The sequence below is a fragment of the Lepisma saccharinum genome, chromosome 26 (assembly GCF_977018435.1).
Source record: "Lepisma saccharinum chromosome 26, izLepSacc3.1, whole genome shotgun sequence".
Lineage (NCBI taxonomy): Eukaryota > Metazoa > Arthropoda > Insecta > Zygentoma > Lepismatidae > Lepisma > Lepisma saccharinum.
In genome coordinates this window covers 46,402,154-46,416,160 of record NC_139254.1, presented here as the reverse complement: position 1 = coordinate 46,416,160, position 14,007 = coordinate 46,402,154, and the positions used below count along the sequence as shown (strand labels likewise).

Sequence of the window (14,007 nt, the reverse complement as noted above, 5' to 3'; positions counted from 1 at the left end):
TTGTGAACTTACGTTGCATATCGAAGCTAAGCAGCAGACATTCACAAAAGTCACTATTGAAAGAGAAATAACAAACTACCAAAAGCAACTTCAAGGCATTACTCAAAAAACTAAATAAATATGTATGTGATGTGAAGGGTAGTGTGTTTCTGATATCACTAGCTCCATCAGAGAATGAAATATACATACTCGTACATATTAAAAGAAGAACTTCATAATAAATCATTTATTAACTCATCTAAGCACATCGAACAATAGTTTTTCGACATATACAATTACATGACTACATTCATCTCTCCCTAGCGCACAGAATAGTGAACTTACAATTATATGGTATAAGAATAAAATATTAGTGAAATATTATTTTATGATACGTAACAGCACTGAAATGATATTGGTGGTATCGAACTCTAGTGTTTACCTCTCCACTGTTAGGGGAAGCTCAAGATAAAAGTTTCACTCGGGCGAGGTGGATTTTTGACACTCCCTATTTTGCACAGCGCCCCTTCCAAACTACTACCCTGGTGCCAGTACATTCCACCTTCCTACAATAAAAAACATAACTGTATTATATATTTAACTTTTTAATGACGAAAAAGAACAGCCTTGTTTTCAAAAATTTCAAGTGTTACTCGTCAAGAACACGTTTTGTAGTAGGTATGTGTCTATTTAATACCTATATAATGACCAAAAAATAACAGTAATCCCTTTATTTAATTGCTACATGATTTTGCAATATACTTATATTATCCAGCAGTAACTTGACTTACTTGCCAACATCAAATCCAAATCCTTTTCAAAAAAGTAGAAATGCACCCAGTGAAGGCACGTAGTGGTTCGTATAGCATTTTGAGTTGTAGGTTCAGTCCCGATTAGCCTTTCTTTGCATCAAGTGTACTTAAAAATTAATTCAAACAAATAAACAAGTTTATGTATTCAGAAATAAGGTTTTTGCGGTTAATCAAAGGCGGCATCCGGCTGTTGTCCAAGTCGCCCGGTCCATAGGCCGTCCCTGTCCACGGTGAGCTCTTGGAGGTGTAGGTTTACACACAGCTTATACCTTTCTAAGCTATTTTTATCACATTTACATTAAACAAATATTTGGAAGTATTCCATTTCGTCAAACACTCTATGAAACAATTGGCTCCTTAGCAGCGGTAAGTTAATATAATACTGAATAAAACCAGAGGAATTCGTGATTAAAGTACACTCAATGAAATTATTTTAACAAAATTATATTTCAATGAAGATTTTAGAATAGTATAACTGTATGACATTTGTGTGTTTACAGTGTTATAGAACAGAAAAAAATATAAATTGTTCAGTTATTGAGGTGTTGGTAAAATATCAAAACACAGAAAAATTACACGCCAGTAAGTTTCGGCTTGAAATAATTTCATTTTAAACTTTTTTTCTGTGTGCGATTATGAGATCATAATGCAAATTATTTGCTCTATATGTTTAGATTTCCGAAGAAAATTCTTTTTTCGACCTTAATGTGTGCAGTACATTCTCCAAAACATTTTTAAATGCGAATATGGGTAGGGGTAGATGAAAATTATTTTTCCATAGTTTTCATGTGATATTTTCCATCTTCTCAATTTCTTTCGTTACGAAATCTGGCCCAAATATGTATTGGTGTCTGTTAATGTGTGATTATGTAGCGTCTTCCATCGGAAAACTACTCTATTTGGCCCCACTTTAATTAATGACGAAATAAATAGAGTCAAAGTAACTGTTCCACGTGAATTTTAAATTAATAATAAAAAACCCACTGCATTTGGTACATGCATGAATGTTGTTGGTGAATTTACTTATGTTTATTATTCAAAGATGTGGCGAGAAAGGAAAATACTAATGTTTTATTTGTAATGTTTACTGTTTATTGAGTGTATCAGTCCACAGCGAGTTGCCTGAAGGAGCCCTCAATTCCCAGAATATCACTCGCGTTTTTTGGTTTCCCTGGTCTCCTAGATTCATCAGATTTCTTCTTTCCCATTTCGGTCAGGAACTCTCTTCTTGAGATCAGTTCCTTGTTCCAACGCTCTGCAAAGAATTAAAGTAAATAAGAAATAGATTTCGTACAAGAAATTGTGACGTGACGTAAAGTGATGATTTCAAATCACAAACGAAACGAGGTTTCGAAAGCTTTCAGGACTTGGAGATATCAGGAATAGGAGTGAAATATTTTTATTATTATCGTTTTTGCGAACACCAAGAGAATATATTCTTGGCGGCTATAGTGCCTAAAATCTTCATTTTAGTGTCTTATACTAAGAACTAACTAACTAACTCTCTAGCCTTCTTAAACCCGAAGGTTCATGGCTGCAGCAACACAGGCCTTCCATCTGTCCCTATCTTGAGCAAGATCTATATACTCTTTTCCATCCCTACCGATTTCCTTTAGGTCCATCTCAACGTTGTCCCTACATCTTCGTCTTGGCCTTCCTACAGGTCTCTTACCATCAGGTTTCCCAGCAAGAATCCTGTAAACTCCTCTTTCCTCTCCCATTCGTGCCACATGGCCTGCCAACCTAAGTCTTCTTGATTTAATTATTCTAATAATAGCTGGACATGATTACAAATTATGTAGTTCTAAATTATGTAACCTTCTCCACTCACCTGTCTCCTCATCCCTTTTAGGTCCAAAGATTTTCCTAAGGATCTTATTTTCAAATACTCTCAATTTATGTTCCTCTTTCAATGTAAGGGACCAAGTTTCACATCCATATAATACTACAGGCAAAATTACTGTTTTGTATATTTTAACTTTTAGTTTCTTAGATATTAAACGAGAAGACAAAAGTTTATGAAGAGAGAAGTAACATGCATTTCCTGAATTAAGCCTACTTTTTATTTCCTCTTTAATATAATTTTCATTTCTTAATATTACTCCTAAGTATTTGAATTTGGAAACTGGTTCAAACGAGTTGTTATCAATAATTAGATTTTGATTATTACCTAACACTTGGTTTCGGCCTCTAAGCATATATTTAGTTTTCTCTTTGTTAACTTCCAAACCTATCTCTTTAGCAGTTTTGAAAAATATTTTAGCATTATTCTTAATAGTATTTATATCATCCTCCAGTAAGTCTACATCATCTGCATATGCTAATAACTGAGTCACACCATTTAATTTTAGTCCTTCTTTAGTTTCTTTTACCTTCCTTACAGCATATTCTAAGGCAAAATTAAAGAGCAATGGAGATAATGCATCTCCTTGTTTTAACCCATCGTGAATTATAAATTTGTCAGACATATTATTACCCACACGAATTTTACTTTCTGTTTCACTGGTGCATATTTTTATCATACTAACAAGCTTCTTAGGTATTCCAAACTCTACTAATATATTATATAATTTATCTCTTTTGACCGAATCATATGCTTTTTTGAAATCAATGAATAGCTGATGGACATTTTGATTATATTCCCACTTTTTTTCAAGTGTCTGTCTGATGTGAAAAATTTGATCTGTAGTTGATCTGTTACGTTTAAATCCAAATTGATAATCACCTATAATTTCATTAGCATATGGGGTTAGTCTTGTTAAAAGAATGTTAGACAATATTTTGTATGTTGTTGAGAGTAGAGAAATTCCACGGTAATTATTGCAGTTCATTTTATCACCTTTTTTAAACACAGGAACAATTATGGATTCTTTCCACTGTTGAGGGATTTCTTCTTTATTCCATATTAAACAAATTAATTTATAAATTTGACATATTAATTAATTTCCACCATATTTAATTAACTCAGCTGGTATTAAATCAATGCCAGGTGCTTTGTTATTCTTAAGCCTTTTAATAGCAACTTTAACTTCAGTCAAGATACTAAGTATCAATTCAATTAATTATTATAAATTAATTTGAAGGGCAATGAGTTGTTTGACCTAAAGAGGAAAGATATTTCATGCATATATTTATTTTTCGTAACGGCGTATGTTCTTGAGAATAAAGAATGAAATTGGAGTAATATAAAGACACTTTTAGGCAGACTTGACAATTAACTCTACTGCACACGTTGCAAATTAACATTGTATATAAATTTAATACACGATTTCCACATGATCGGTCATCTTAAAATATCGGATAGTGACTTGATACTACTTTTGGAAATATCAAATATACATTTAGATTCGTATTATTGATAAGTAATAAAAATGTGTGTTTCTGTAAATAATATATAATTTGATAGAACATTTTGCATATATATAGAGTACAAAATATATTATGAAAAATCATCTGTCTATTAAAAATTAGTGTGAATTACATTAGCAAGCATAAAGGAAATCTATATATTCATTATGATTTTCAAAATATAAAAGGTCAATTGATGTGTCTCCAGCTAAAATGTGAAATACTTTGAGAGAATTTTTGATGAAACACGAACATGCAATATGCCTTCTTACAGACTAGTGAAATCTCTTCAGCCAGCTTGATCTATTACTGATATTTTTACAAGCAACTACAAACCAAATAACATCTCATTGTTTACAATAAATGTCTACCACAAACGCACTTTGTAGTCTAACCTATTGGAAGGAACTGTTCTGTGCAATGTTTGTAACTTATGTTCTTGTCTTTCCATTAGGTTTTATTGTCAGGGAGTGGGGAAGAGAAATTAGTTATCACCCCATCATTTATACCGCTGTTCGATTTGAGCTCAAACAAATATTTTTCTCAGTTAGAATGCTAATTATTTTTTACTTTCACATTTTGCCTAGAAACTGTTCACTTAAAGGTACCATTCAGGCAACACTCATTCAATTATGTTGTATATGAAAATTTGATACATAATATTATGATGAGAATCGATTAATCCGTATTCACAGAGAGAGAATAGTAAATATGGCAATGTATACTTTCACATCTGATAACAAGAAATGACGGATTCATGTGGTTCAAAGTATTGTACGGATTGTACATTTGTAATACTGTATATTAATTGTACTTATATATACTGCATTTACGAGAAAATTTACCATTTATATCAAAACTTGGTCCAGCAGATCCTCCATATTCATTGGGAAGCATTTCCTTCGGAATTACTTTGTACATGTCCTCTATCTTATTCGCCTCAAGAAATACAACCTGCAAATAAATAATATTCGTACGTATGCAGTTATATTTTAAAATTAAATTAAATTAAACGCAAACTTAACGTAGCTAGAATATAATAGCTTACATACAAACATACAAATGCTCCTCCGGGTTACTGTTGTATCTGCAAAAGTGGACTATCCCTTAGTATTCAATGAAATTACCGGATACATCACTGCATAGAAAAAATATTTTGTATTGATTCTTTTTAATAAATATTAACTGTAAAATAAAACGAACCTGCTTCAAATAACAAAATATGCAAATACGTGGGTTGGAAATTTAATAGTGGCAACTATTAATTTACAATTGATGTGAAGGAGATAACTCTGTGAAACTTTTTCAGCCAATTGATATAGTCACCAGCATTGTGTTCAACCGTTGCCACTGATATTGAAGTCGAAGTATTTCTCTAACATCGCCTGTCCTGTTCATGGTTTAAATGGAACGGTCTATTATCTCAAGACTCTCTGGAACAGTTCGGAAGCTTCATCTTAGGGATCATATCAAAGTCACAGTGGCTTAAGTCTTCGAAGTATGGCGGATGGTAGAGTATCTGCCAGTTCAATCGAGGTAAGAAATCAGCCACAGGTTGAGCTACATGCGCCCGAGCATTGTCCTGCAAAATGAATGAAGGGTTCAGCAGAAAGTGTCCTCTTCTTTCGCAATGCAAGTCGCAGGCTATCTTCCAAAATTGAACACTAATACAACACACAAGTTAATAAGTTAATAACATTACCTTGTTCTGTGGTAAAACTGCGCATTGACGGTCTGTCCTGGAGGTAGGACGAAAATCACCAGAATATTCACATTAGTGGGGTTCTAACTACACAACTTTAGACCGCCAACTCCAACGATACTCTATTCCTCTCGCCACTGCGCACGTTCCTAGTGTTGGAAGGTTGGGTCCATTTACTGAAAGGTATAAATGGTATAAGTGAAAAACACCGGTTCCGTTTCATGGCGTTAATACAACAGTGTTGCCACTGTTCATTTTCCAACCCGCGTATATTCTTGGTTCTACCAGTCGTGGATTTGTGACCAATCCTCTCTTGGACTCTCAGTATAATGCGATTGAGATATTTATAGAGGAAAAAAGTGTGATTTTTTAAGGTTTAAATAGAGAAAATAGATAAAATCATGACCAAGACGTGCCTAATCTGTACTAACCTAATTGACGAAGCGCTTTCTTCTTTTGGTTTACATGTTGTTGCTGCGATATGTTAGTTGATACGTTTTAGTTAAGAGGAGTGCATAGGATAACAAATAGTTAACATCCACATCATCATAAAAGAGTCCCTTTCGACAGCAATTCGACAACTTTCATACTCACCACTCATATATTTCTCCAGAATTTTTTTCTAATCTCCAGAAATATCTTATGTGACAGAAATTTCTGCTTATTAAAGAATGAACTCTTTCAGAGTTTTGTAATTTCAATCACAAATTAAACATTTGTGGAAGGAACTAAGAAATACTCATGACGAAGGTACGTACCTCTAGTTATAATGATTAAAGCACATGTGTCAGAAATATTTTTTGTTTCAAAAATGTGTTGAAAACATAGGCGATATATATATATACCCATTAAAGTACGCACGTATTCAATAATTTTATAGGCAATTTTAACTTACCCTTTTCCTCATTTCCTCTTTCAGAAATTGCAGAAATATATTTGCGAATCTCACAGAAATAGAACTCAAACCCAACACAAATACTTTCTTCGTTTGCTGTGGAAATCCTTCCTAGAAATATTACAAATCAATTACTTGTATATTAGAGTGGTCCATAGTAACACAGACAATATTTTCTCTGCGATTTCAACGCATAGTTGCTAATTTTGTCCCATTAGATCTACACATTATCTCTGAAAAATTTTGTGGCAATAGAAAAATATTTAGGGTTTTCTCAAAGCACTCAAAAATTTCCATACCTGCTATATGCTATATAAAGTATGAAACAGATTGGCATGTATTAATACCATGCTGTTATAAAATATAAAGCAGAAACCTTATCTTGCATTAGTTCTTAGGTTTCAAATATGTTTATTCATTTTACTAGTAAGATAAGATACGTGTACAAGTGTACGTACAATGAAACACAACACGGGATAAAAAATCCTGCAAGAGCGGCATTGCTTCAAAACCTCAGCTGGAATCAATGCTTCATGAAAACAAACTTAGGGGACTGATTGTGAAGAAAAAATTTATCTATAACTCAGTTTGTTGTTTCAAATTTGTGTGTACATTTCTTGTACAAGTGAGGCGCGAGGGGGAGGGGGATTCTGGAGTTGAAGTGTCCCATTGAATTCAATCCAAACTTTTTCCTATCAACAATTCGGACAGAAAGTTTACAATGCTCACAGAAGCTAATAATGCAACAACTATTGACCAAAACCTAGAAAGTCAAACACTGCAAGGTTCTACAGTGCAGTACAAGCAAGCTGCCCATCAAGAAATCATTGACAAAACGTGTGCGTGACAGTAGTGGCTTCTGCCTGTTCGCACATCCGCACGTCCACGCCCAAAATAAATCAGTAAGGCAAATTAGTATTATTCCATTTATTTATTGAACTCCTTCGAAACATCAAGTGTTCCCACGTGGCTTCAACAAGAGGGGTAGTGGAGAAGCGTGCGATCAGTGATATCAACCGAGCAGCCCTAGCACAATGCGAGTTTGGTTCCTTTGACGCTGTTAAAGCAGTCTCTTACAGAACGCTGAATGGGTCTTCTGGTTTTGACGAAGTGCCTGGGTATCTTGCGTCACTTTGGAATCCCATGAACACAGCTGTCGTTGTGTTAGCAAATGTAGTGTTGCAAACCCATTCCATTGGAGATCTTGTGAAGGAGTCGAGGGAACCCATACATCATGGCAAATTGAGTATCTTCTTTTTGGAAAGCCCAACCCTGTGGCTGAGTGGTTAGCACATCGCGCTGCGACGCCAAGGGTCCCGGGTTCGAATCCCGGTCGGGCTTGGTTGTTTGTGAATGTCCATTCATCAATTTCATCATTTCATCACTCATCCCCATCTTCGCAAATTAGCCAAGAGACACAAAACGCGAAGTAAAATAAACTAAATCAATCAATCAATCAAATTCTTTTTGGAAAGGGAAATTTCAATGGTATATTGTCCGTTTCATTCTGTCTCGAGCATGATAGGAACAGGATAGGGACACCGAGGGACGATGTCCTCCAGCCTCCTCTAGCCACTCACACGTATCACCCTCTCTCCTGGTGTAATTGGCGTCGATTGTTAATCTAGCTATAATCTTACCTGGAGCGGTATTGTCCCAACGGAAAGGATGAACGGAGGATGGAGGTGATGGTGGAGAGATAATTAACCTTTGTGCCTATCTTAAAAAGACCAAGGTGTGTTTACTGTTTGGATGTTTTCTCTATGTATAATTTTTGTGTCAGAACAAAGATAAGAATGAATTAAATAATAAATACTATGAATAAATTCAAACAACATATATAAATAATTTAGAAAATAATAATTAAAGTGATATGTCAGAAATGGTTGACTTATTCAGTCATTGTCCTCAGACCAATTCCGATGATGTTTGCTCTAGTGAAAGTATTTAAGACATCACAATAACAATTTAGAATCCCTTGTCCTTGCTTAGCAACATATAATAGAATCTGATATGATATAAAATAGAATAAATAATATGATGATTATATAAGAATTATAATACAGTATACTAAGCACAGAACACTGATATGTAATTAAGATTAATACTGTGGATCCTTAGATCCTTTAGCCTCCCAAATTGAGAGGAGTTACTAGACCGGATGATGTCTTCTTGTTCAGTCTCCTTTCTTCGACTTGGATTTAGTCTTCCACATCTGTGGTTCCTGGACGTCATCCAATGGCTGAATGTAAAGTTCATGACAGATCCGTGGATGAAGTTTCACCAGTCCATGGTCCATTTCCAGGCTTCTTGGAGTGATCACACTCAGGACCAACTTACCAAACTTTACTTTCAAATCTTCACTTTGGGATACTCATACAGTCTTCCACTAATACACTATCCATTGAGGTCCACAACGGCCATTACGGTTCCTTGGTTGTTATGTCTACCAACACCAGCCAGAGTTACTATGTTGAGTCTTCTGATATAGTCCCTCGTAGTGATTTTACATAGAATTACCTTCTGTTTAATTCTGTAGGGCCCAGTTCATTAAATTTCACTTCACTGGATTCTTCAGACACTTCCAATTCTTGATCTTGGGATTTCTTTTCCAAGATACTGCTACTCTTCCTTCTTGATAGAGTGAGTTGAATTGTGTCTTCATTACATTTCACTCTCAATTCTGGGATGTAGCTCTCCTCTTCTAAGGTTGAGATTTTCTCTGCCAACCTATTGATTCTTGGAAACCTTTCAGGTCTCCAGATGAAAGCTGCCAAGGTCTCTTATAGAAGACCTTGCCTTAGACTCTCAATTTCATTACTAGAATGCTTAGTGCAGTTAACAATTGCATGCTCCGGAGTATCTTCAACGCCACATTTCAAACATTGGTCATTGTGACTTAAGTTAAATCGCTTCACGTAAGACTTGTATGGTCCATGGCCAGAAATCAAATGGACCATGCCCTTTGTTGGTTTGAAAAACTTATTCATTATCCTCACATCAGGAAGATATTTTCTCCTGTGGTCTGAGATTTGCTGTTGACTCCATTCTGCCTGCCACTTATCCCATAAACATGAGTCTATTTCAGCAAGGGTATTAATCTGGGTACCCAGAATTCGTTTGGTCTTCATGCGATTTCCTTTTTTCCACCAATACCTCAAGGAATTCCATTTAACCTCCAAGTCGATAGGAAGCACTCCTGCAATCGCTATGATTGATGTTAGGAATATGGTTTTAAAGGCTCCGAATATTCTCATCAATACATTCCGTTGTGAGAATCTCAATATATTAATCACCTGTTGTTGGTCAGTGAGATGGACCCATACCGATGCTGAATAGCATATTATACTCAAGAAGATCTATCTATAATATGTCATCGATATTTCTTGTGGAAGTTTGTAAGCTTGATTCCCCATACTGAGGATATTGTGAAGCAGAAACTTTGCTTTCCCAACTACATTTTCAACGTGAATTCTTAGCTTAAATTGGGATTTCAAAGTTATGCCTAGGTATTTAATATGCGGAGCTACTTTAACAATTCTATTAGCTCCCTTAATAATAGCTGGTCTTTGAAGTTTCCCTCTTAGGAGAACATGATGCGATTTTTCTCTTGCTATCTTCATTTTTGATGTTAGGGTCCATTTCTTCACTAGTCTTAGGGTTTCCCCTGCATGGACTTCTATCTCTCTGCGATTGTTTGCTTCTATGAGAATCAGGATTTCATCGGCATATGCCGTTACTTCTGCCACATCCTTGGATTCTTCAAGAGAGTATAATAATGGTTCCAAAGTAAGGTTCCAAAGAACCGGGCCCAGAACAGATCCCTGTGGGCATCCTTTATTTATTTCTCTTTTAACTGTCTGTTGAGGTCCTTTAAACTGGACAGATCTGCCATCTAAGTAGTCCCTTATAAAGTTGCTCAATGGTCCGGGTGTTTGAGCCTCTCTTACAATTTTCAATATGTACGGCCACCACACATTATCGAAAGCGCCGCTTATATCAAGTATGATGGCCAGTACATATTTATGTGAATTCTCTTTGGCGAATGTCTGTACGAGTTGTATTGCATCCTCTATTGAACGTCCATGGGTGAATCCATACTGTTTTTCAGACACCCCAGTTAATGCTCTTCTCTAGTTCAATCGCTTAACTATTAATTTATCTAATATTTTACCCATTGTATCCAACAGGCAGATGGGTCGAAAGGATTTCGGCTCTTCAGGATCTCTATCTTTGTCTTTCATCAAGACAATCAGATTGGCCAGTTACCAGTCCTCTGAGAACTTACCAATTGCCAGACACTGGTTGTAAACTTGTTGCAGACTTCCCAATAACTCATTCTTAGTTATTTTGATGACTTCATTTACCAGTCCATCAGGCCCTGGGACTTTCTTAAATTGAAGTTGGTCTATTGTCAGGACAATTTCCTCCTTAGCAAAATGGTACAACTAATGTATCATTCTCGTAAGTCTCCTGCAGTTCATATCTAATGTATCTTTGAATATCAGAGTCTTCAGCTTCACTGTGAAGTGGTAGAAACCTTTTCATTAAGTACAGCAGACTATCCTTCCATGAGATTGTGTACGTATTATCTTGACGTTTTAAGGTTGTGGGTGTATATGCCTGTCTTAGTTTCTCAGTTACCACTTTATACGCGATACTCCATGGATCTTTAACGATCTGATTCTTGAGTAATCTTGCCCATTGTTTAATTTTGTATTGTTTCAACAGGTCTTGATAATTCCATTTGGATTTCCTATATTTTTCCAAATAGGTTTGTTTATTCTAGGATCAATTGCTCTCTGGTAGTTCTTGCGCAATTTCCTTGTGATCGCTCTTCTTCTCAAGATATACATACGCCACACTTGTATTTTTCTTTCCTGAGCTCTATCTTGAAAATTGGTTAACTGGTGTTGCCAATGTTGATGTTATTGTCATGACATTATCTTGTCACTGGTGGTCACATCTTTAACCCACCAGTTATTAATGAACTGCCGGCCTTCGTAATCCACTAAAGTAATATCTATGTTCGATTTACCACCATTATTATTACAAAAGGTTGGTACTGAGGATTTTCTATTTGCAATATGAAGGTTGTTACTTGCAATAAGGTCTTCCATTTCCTTGCCCCTGTTATCAAGTTCCTAGTTATACCATAATGGAGATTTGGCATTGGCATCTGCACTTATCAGGACATGTGAATGTAAACCATTTTGGTGCCTAATTGCTCTCTCCATCATTTGTATACAGGGTGACTGGTAATTAGATGTATTCCCTGAAAGGGGTTAAAGTAGAGACAATTTGCAATAAATTTGACCATATGATACCTCGTCCGAAAATTAGTAGTTTTCGAGATAATCGAGTTTCAATTGTTTTTTTTAAAAAAAAACAATTTTCCACATAAAAAGATGAATTGAGAAAAAACTGCTCATTGTATGGAACTTATTTCAGCGTTTTCTGATAGCTAACAAATAAGTGCTTCATTGAAAAAAAGTCTTTCCCAAATAACAATCACATGTAAGTAACGGGTGGGTCTAAACTTACAAGTGATGATAAAAAAATGCACACTTAGTTTACTTGGCAACGTATTAATAACAAAAATGGTATGACACGAAGCGTACAAATTACGTAAATTACTTCCTTGTGACATCTGCTATCCAACAAGGTACAAATGTTGCTAACATACACATTTGTGTACAAGAAATAATACTTCATTCATCTTCATGTGAATGGAATCAATGAACAATACAATTAAAGAACATTACATGTCTTGCTCAAAGTGGGCACCTCCGTTACGAATGCAGGCACGCAGGTTTTTACGGGTCATTTGGTCTTGTAACTCGTGATGTGATGGTGGCCTTGACGTGTTGACCAGCTGTTAAGATCCTCTCCCTGAGCTCTTCTTGCGAGTTTACGGGTGTCTTGTCATGTGGCTCCAAATGTAAAAGTCGCAAGGCATGAAACTCGATTATCTCGAAAACTACTAATTTTCGGACGGGGTATCACATGGTCAAATTTATTGCAAATTGTCTCTACTTTAACCCCTTTCAGGGAATACATCTAATTACCAGTCACCCTGTATATGGCGATATTCTGTCTTTAAACTGACACTAAATATTTATTAGACTCGAGATTTTACCGCCCATCTCAGCATTTATCAGCACACAGTGTGATGTTGAGCAGGATTTTCTCCAGGTAATTTGGATACCCTCATTTGTTACTAAAGTAACTGCTTTTGGTGTCTTGGAGTAAGCGAAGCACTTAGTAGATACAGGAAGTCCAACAATCTTCCCTTTGATATGGTAGGGTTCCTGTATCATCGCAATATCGATGTTATTGTTTGTAAAGTAATGTATAATTTCTTGCATTGCCAGCTTGACACCTTGGGCATTATGTTGTATTACTCTTATCTGGTTTGAATTTCTTGTAATTGTTTTTTTTTTATGTTATCCATAATTTATTTTAGATATTTCCCTGTCCATTAGATCTTGATAAGTTGGACATACATTCTTATTACAGTTTCTCTTGCTAAATTTACATGGTAAACATATTTTAATATTACCCAAGTTACAATTCTGATCATTATGCAATTCTCCACATTTCCTGCAGGTGGTTTCGTTTCTGAAATGCTTACTGACGTGGCCGAGGTCATTACACTTAAAGCATCTAGGAAGCGCTATATAGCCTTTAAGCCTTATTACCTTGAACGGTAGATAGAGTTTTTCTTTCTTAGTCAGGATGTTCCTTATTGTAGGGGTTGTTTCCAATTCGACATTCATTGTTGAGTCGTTCCGCCGTCCCGTTTTAAAGGCAATTTTAAAGTTATTTTCCATTTCTTCTTTTGTCATTACATCATCTAAATTTAATTGATAGATGTCTTCCTTAAGGTATTCGTCTTTTTATGTCTTTGGCACGTCATATAACATTATTTGAGGATTTTTCTTTTTTGTGGTTTCCATTAATAACCCTTTAGTTTGCAAGATTGGGTTATTCTTATTTCTTGTAACTCCTCATTTGTTGCAAATTCTACAATGAGTAACTTCTCTGTTGTCTTCATATTCGTAATTCTGATTTTGTCATTTGTTGGATTGACATTTTCAGTAATTACACTGGTCTACATATGAAAAAAAGATTTCTGCTGACTTAGATATTTTAACTGATTCTATATAATTTGAGGTCGCTGATTCCAAATATGTAGTCAGAAAATGTGTATCACGTCACAATTTTTCACAAATCACATTTGAAAATTTTCACAATATTATAATACTGGG

The 14,007-nt window shown here is 35.3% G+C and overlaps 1 protein-coding gene across 2 annotated transcripts in view; it reads right to left on the bottom strand.

The window, feature by feature from the left end:
- Positions 1 to 211: 211 nt before the first annotated feature.
- The window catches only part of LOC145979441 (alpha-tocopherol transfer protein-like), a 40,022-nt gene continuing 26,226 nt past the window's right edge, over positions 212 to 14,007 (bottom strand). The window contains exons 5-8 of one of the 2 annotated variants that reach the window (XM_083112342.1): positions 6,737 to 6,847; positions 4,985 to 5,093; positions 1,880 to 2,046; positions 212 to 545 (exon numbers count right to left, since the gene is read on the bottom strand). In XM_083112342.1, the coding sequence (XP_082968468.1) occupies positions 1,895 to 2,046; positions 4,985 to 5,093; positions 6,737 to 6,847 (372 nt within the window). In that variant the 3' untranslated portion in view covers positions 212 to 545; positions 1,880 to 1,894. Of the gene's footprint in view, positions 2,047 to 4,984; positions 5,094 to 6,736; positions 6,848 to 14,007 lie in introns of both variants that reach the window. The other variant, XM_083112341.1, reaches the window with a different exon arrangement.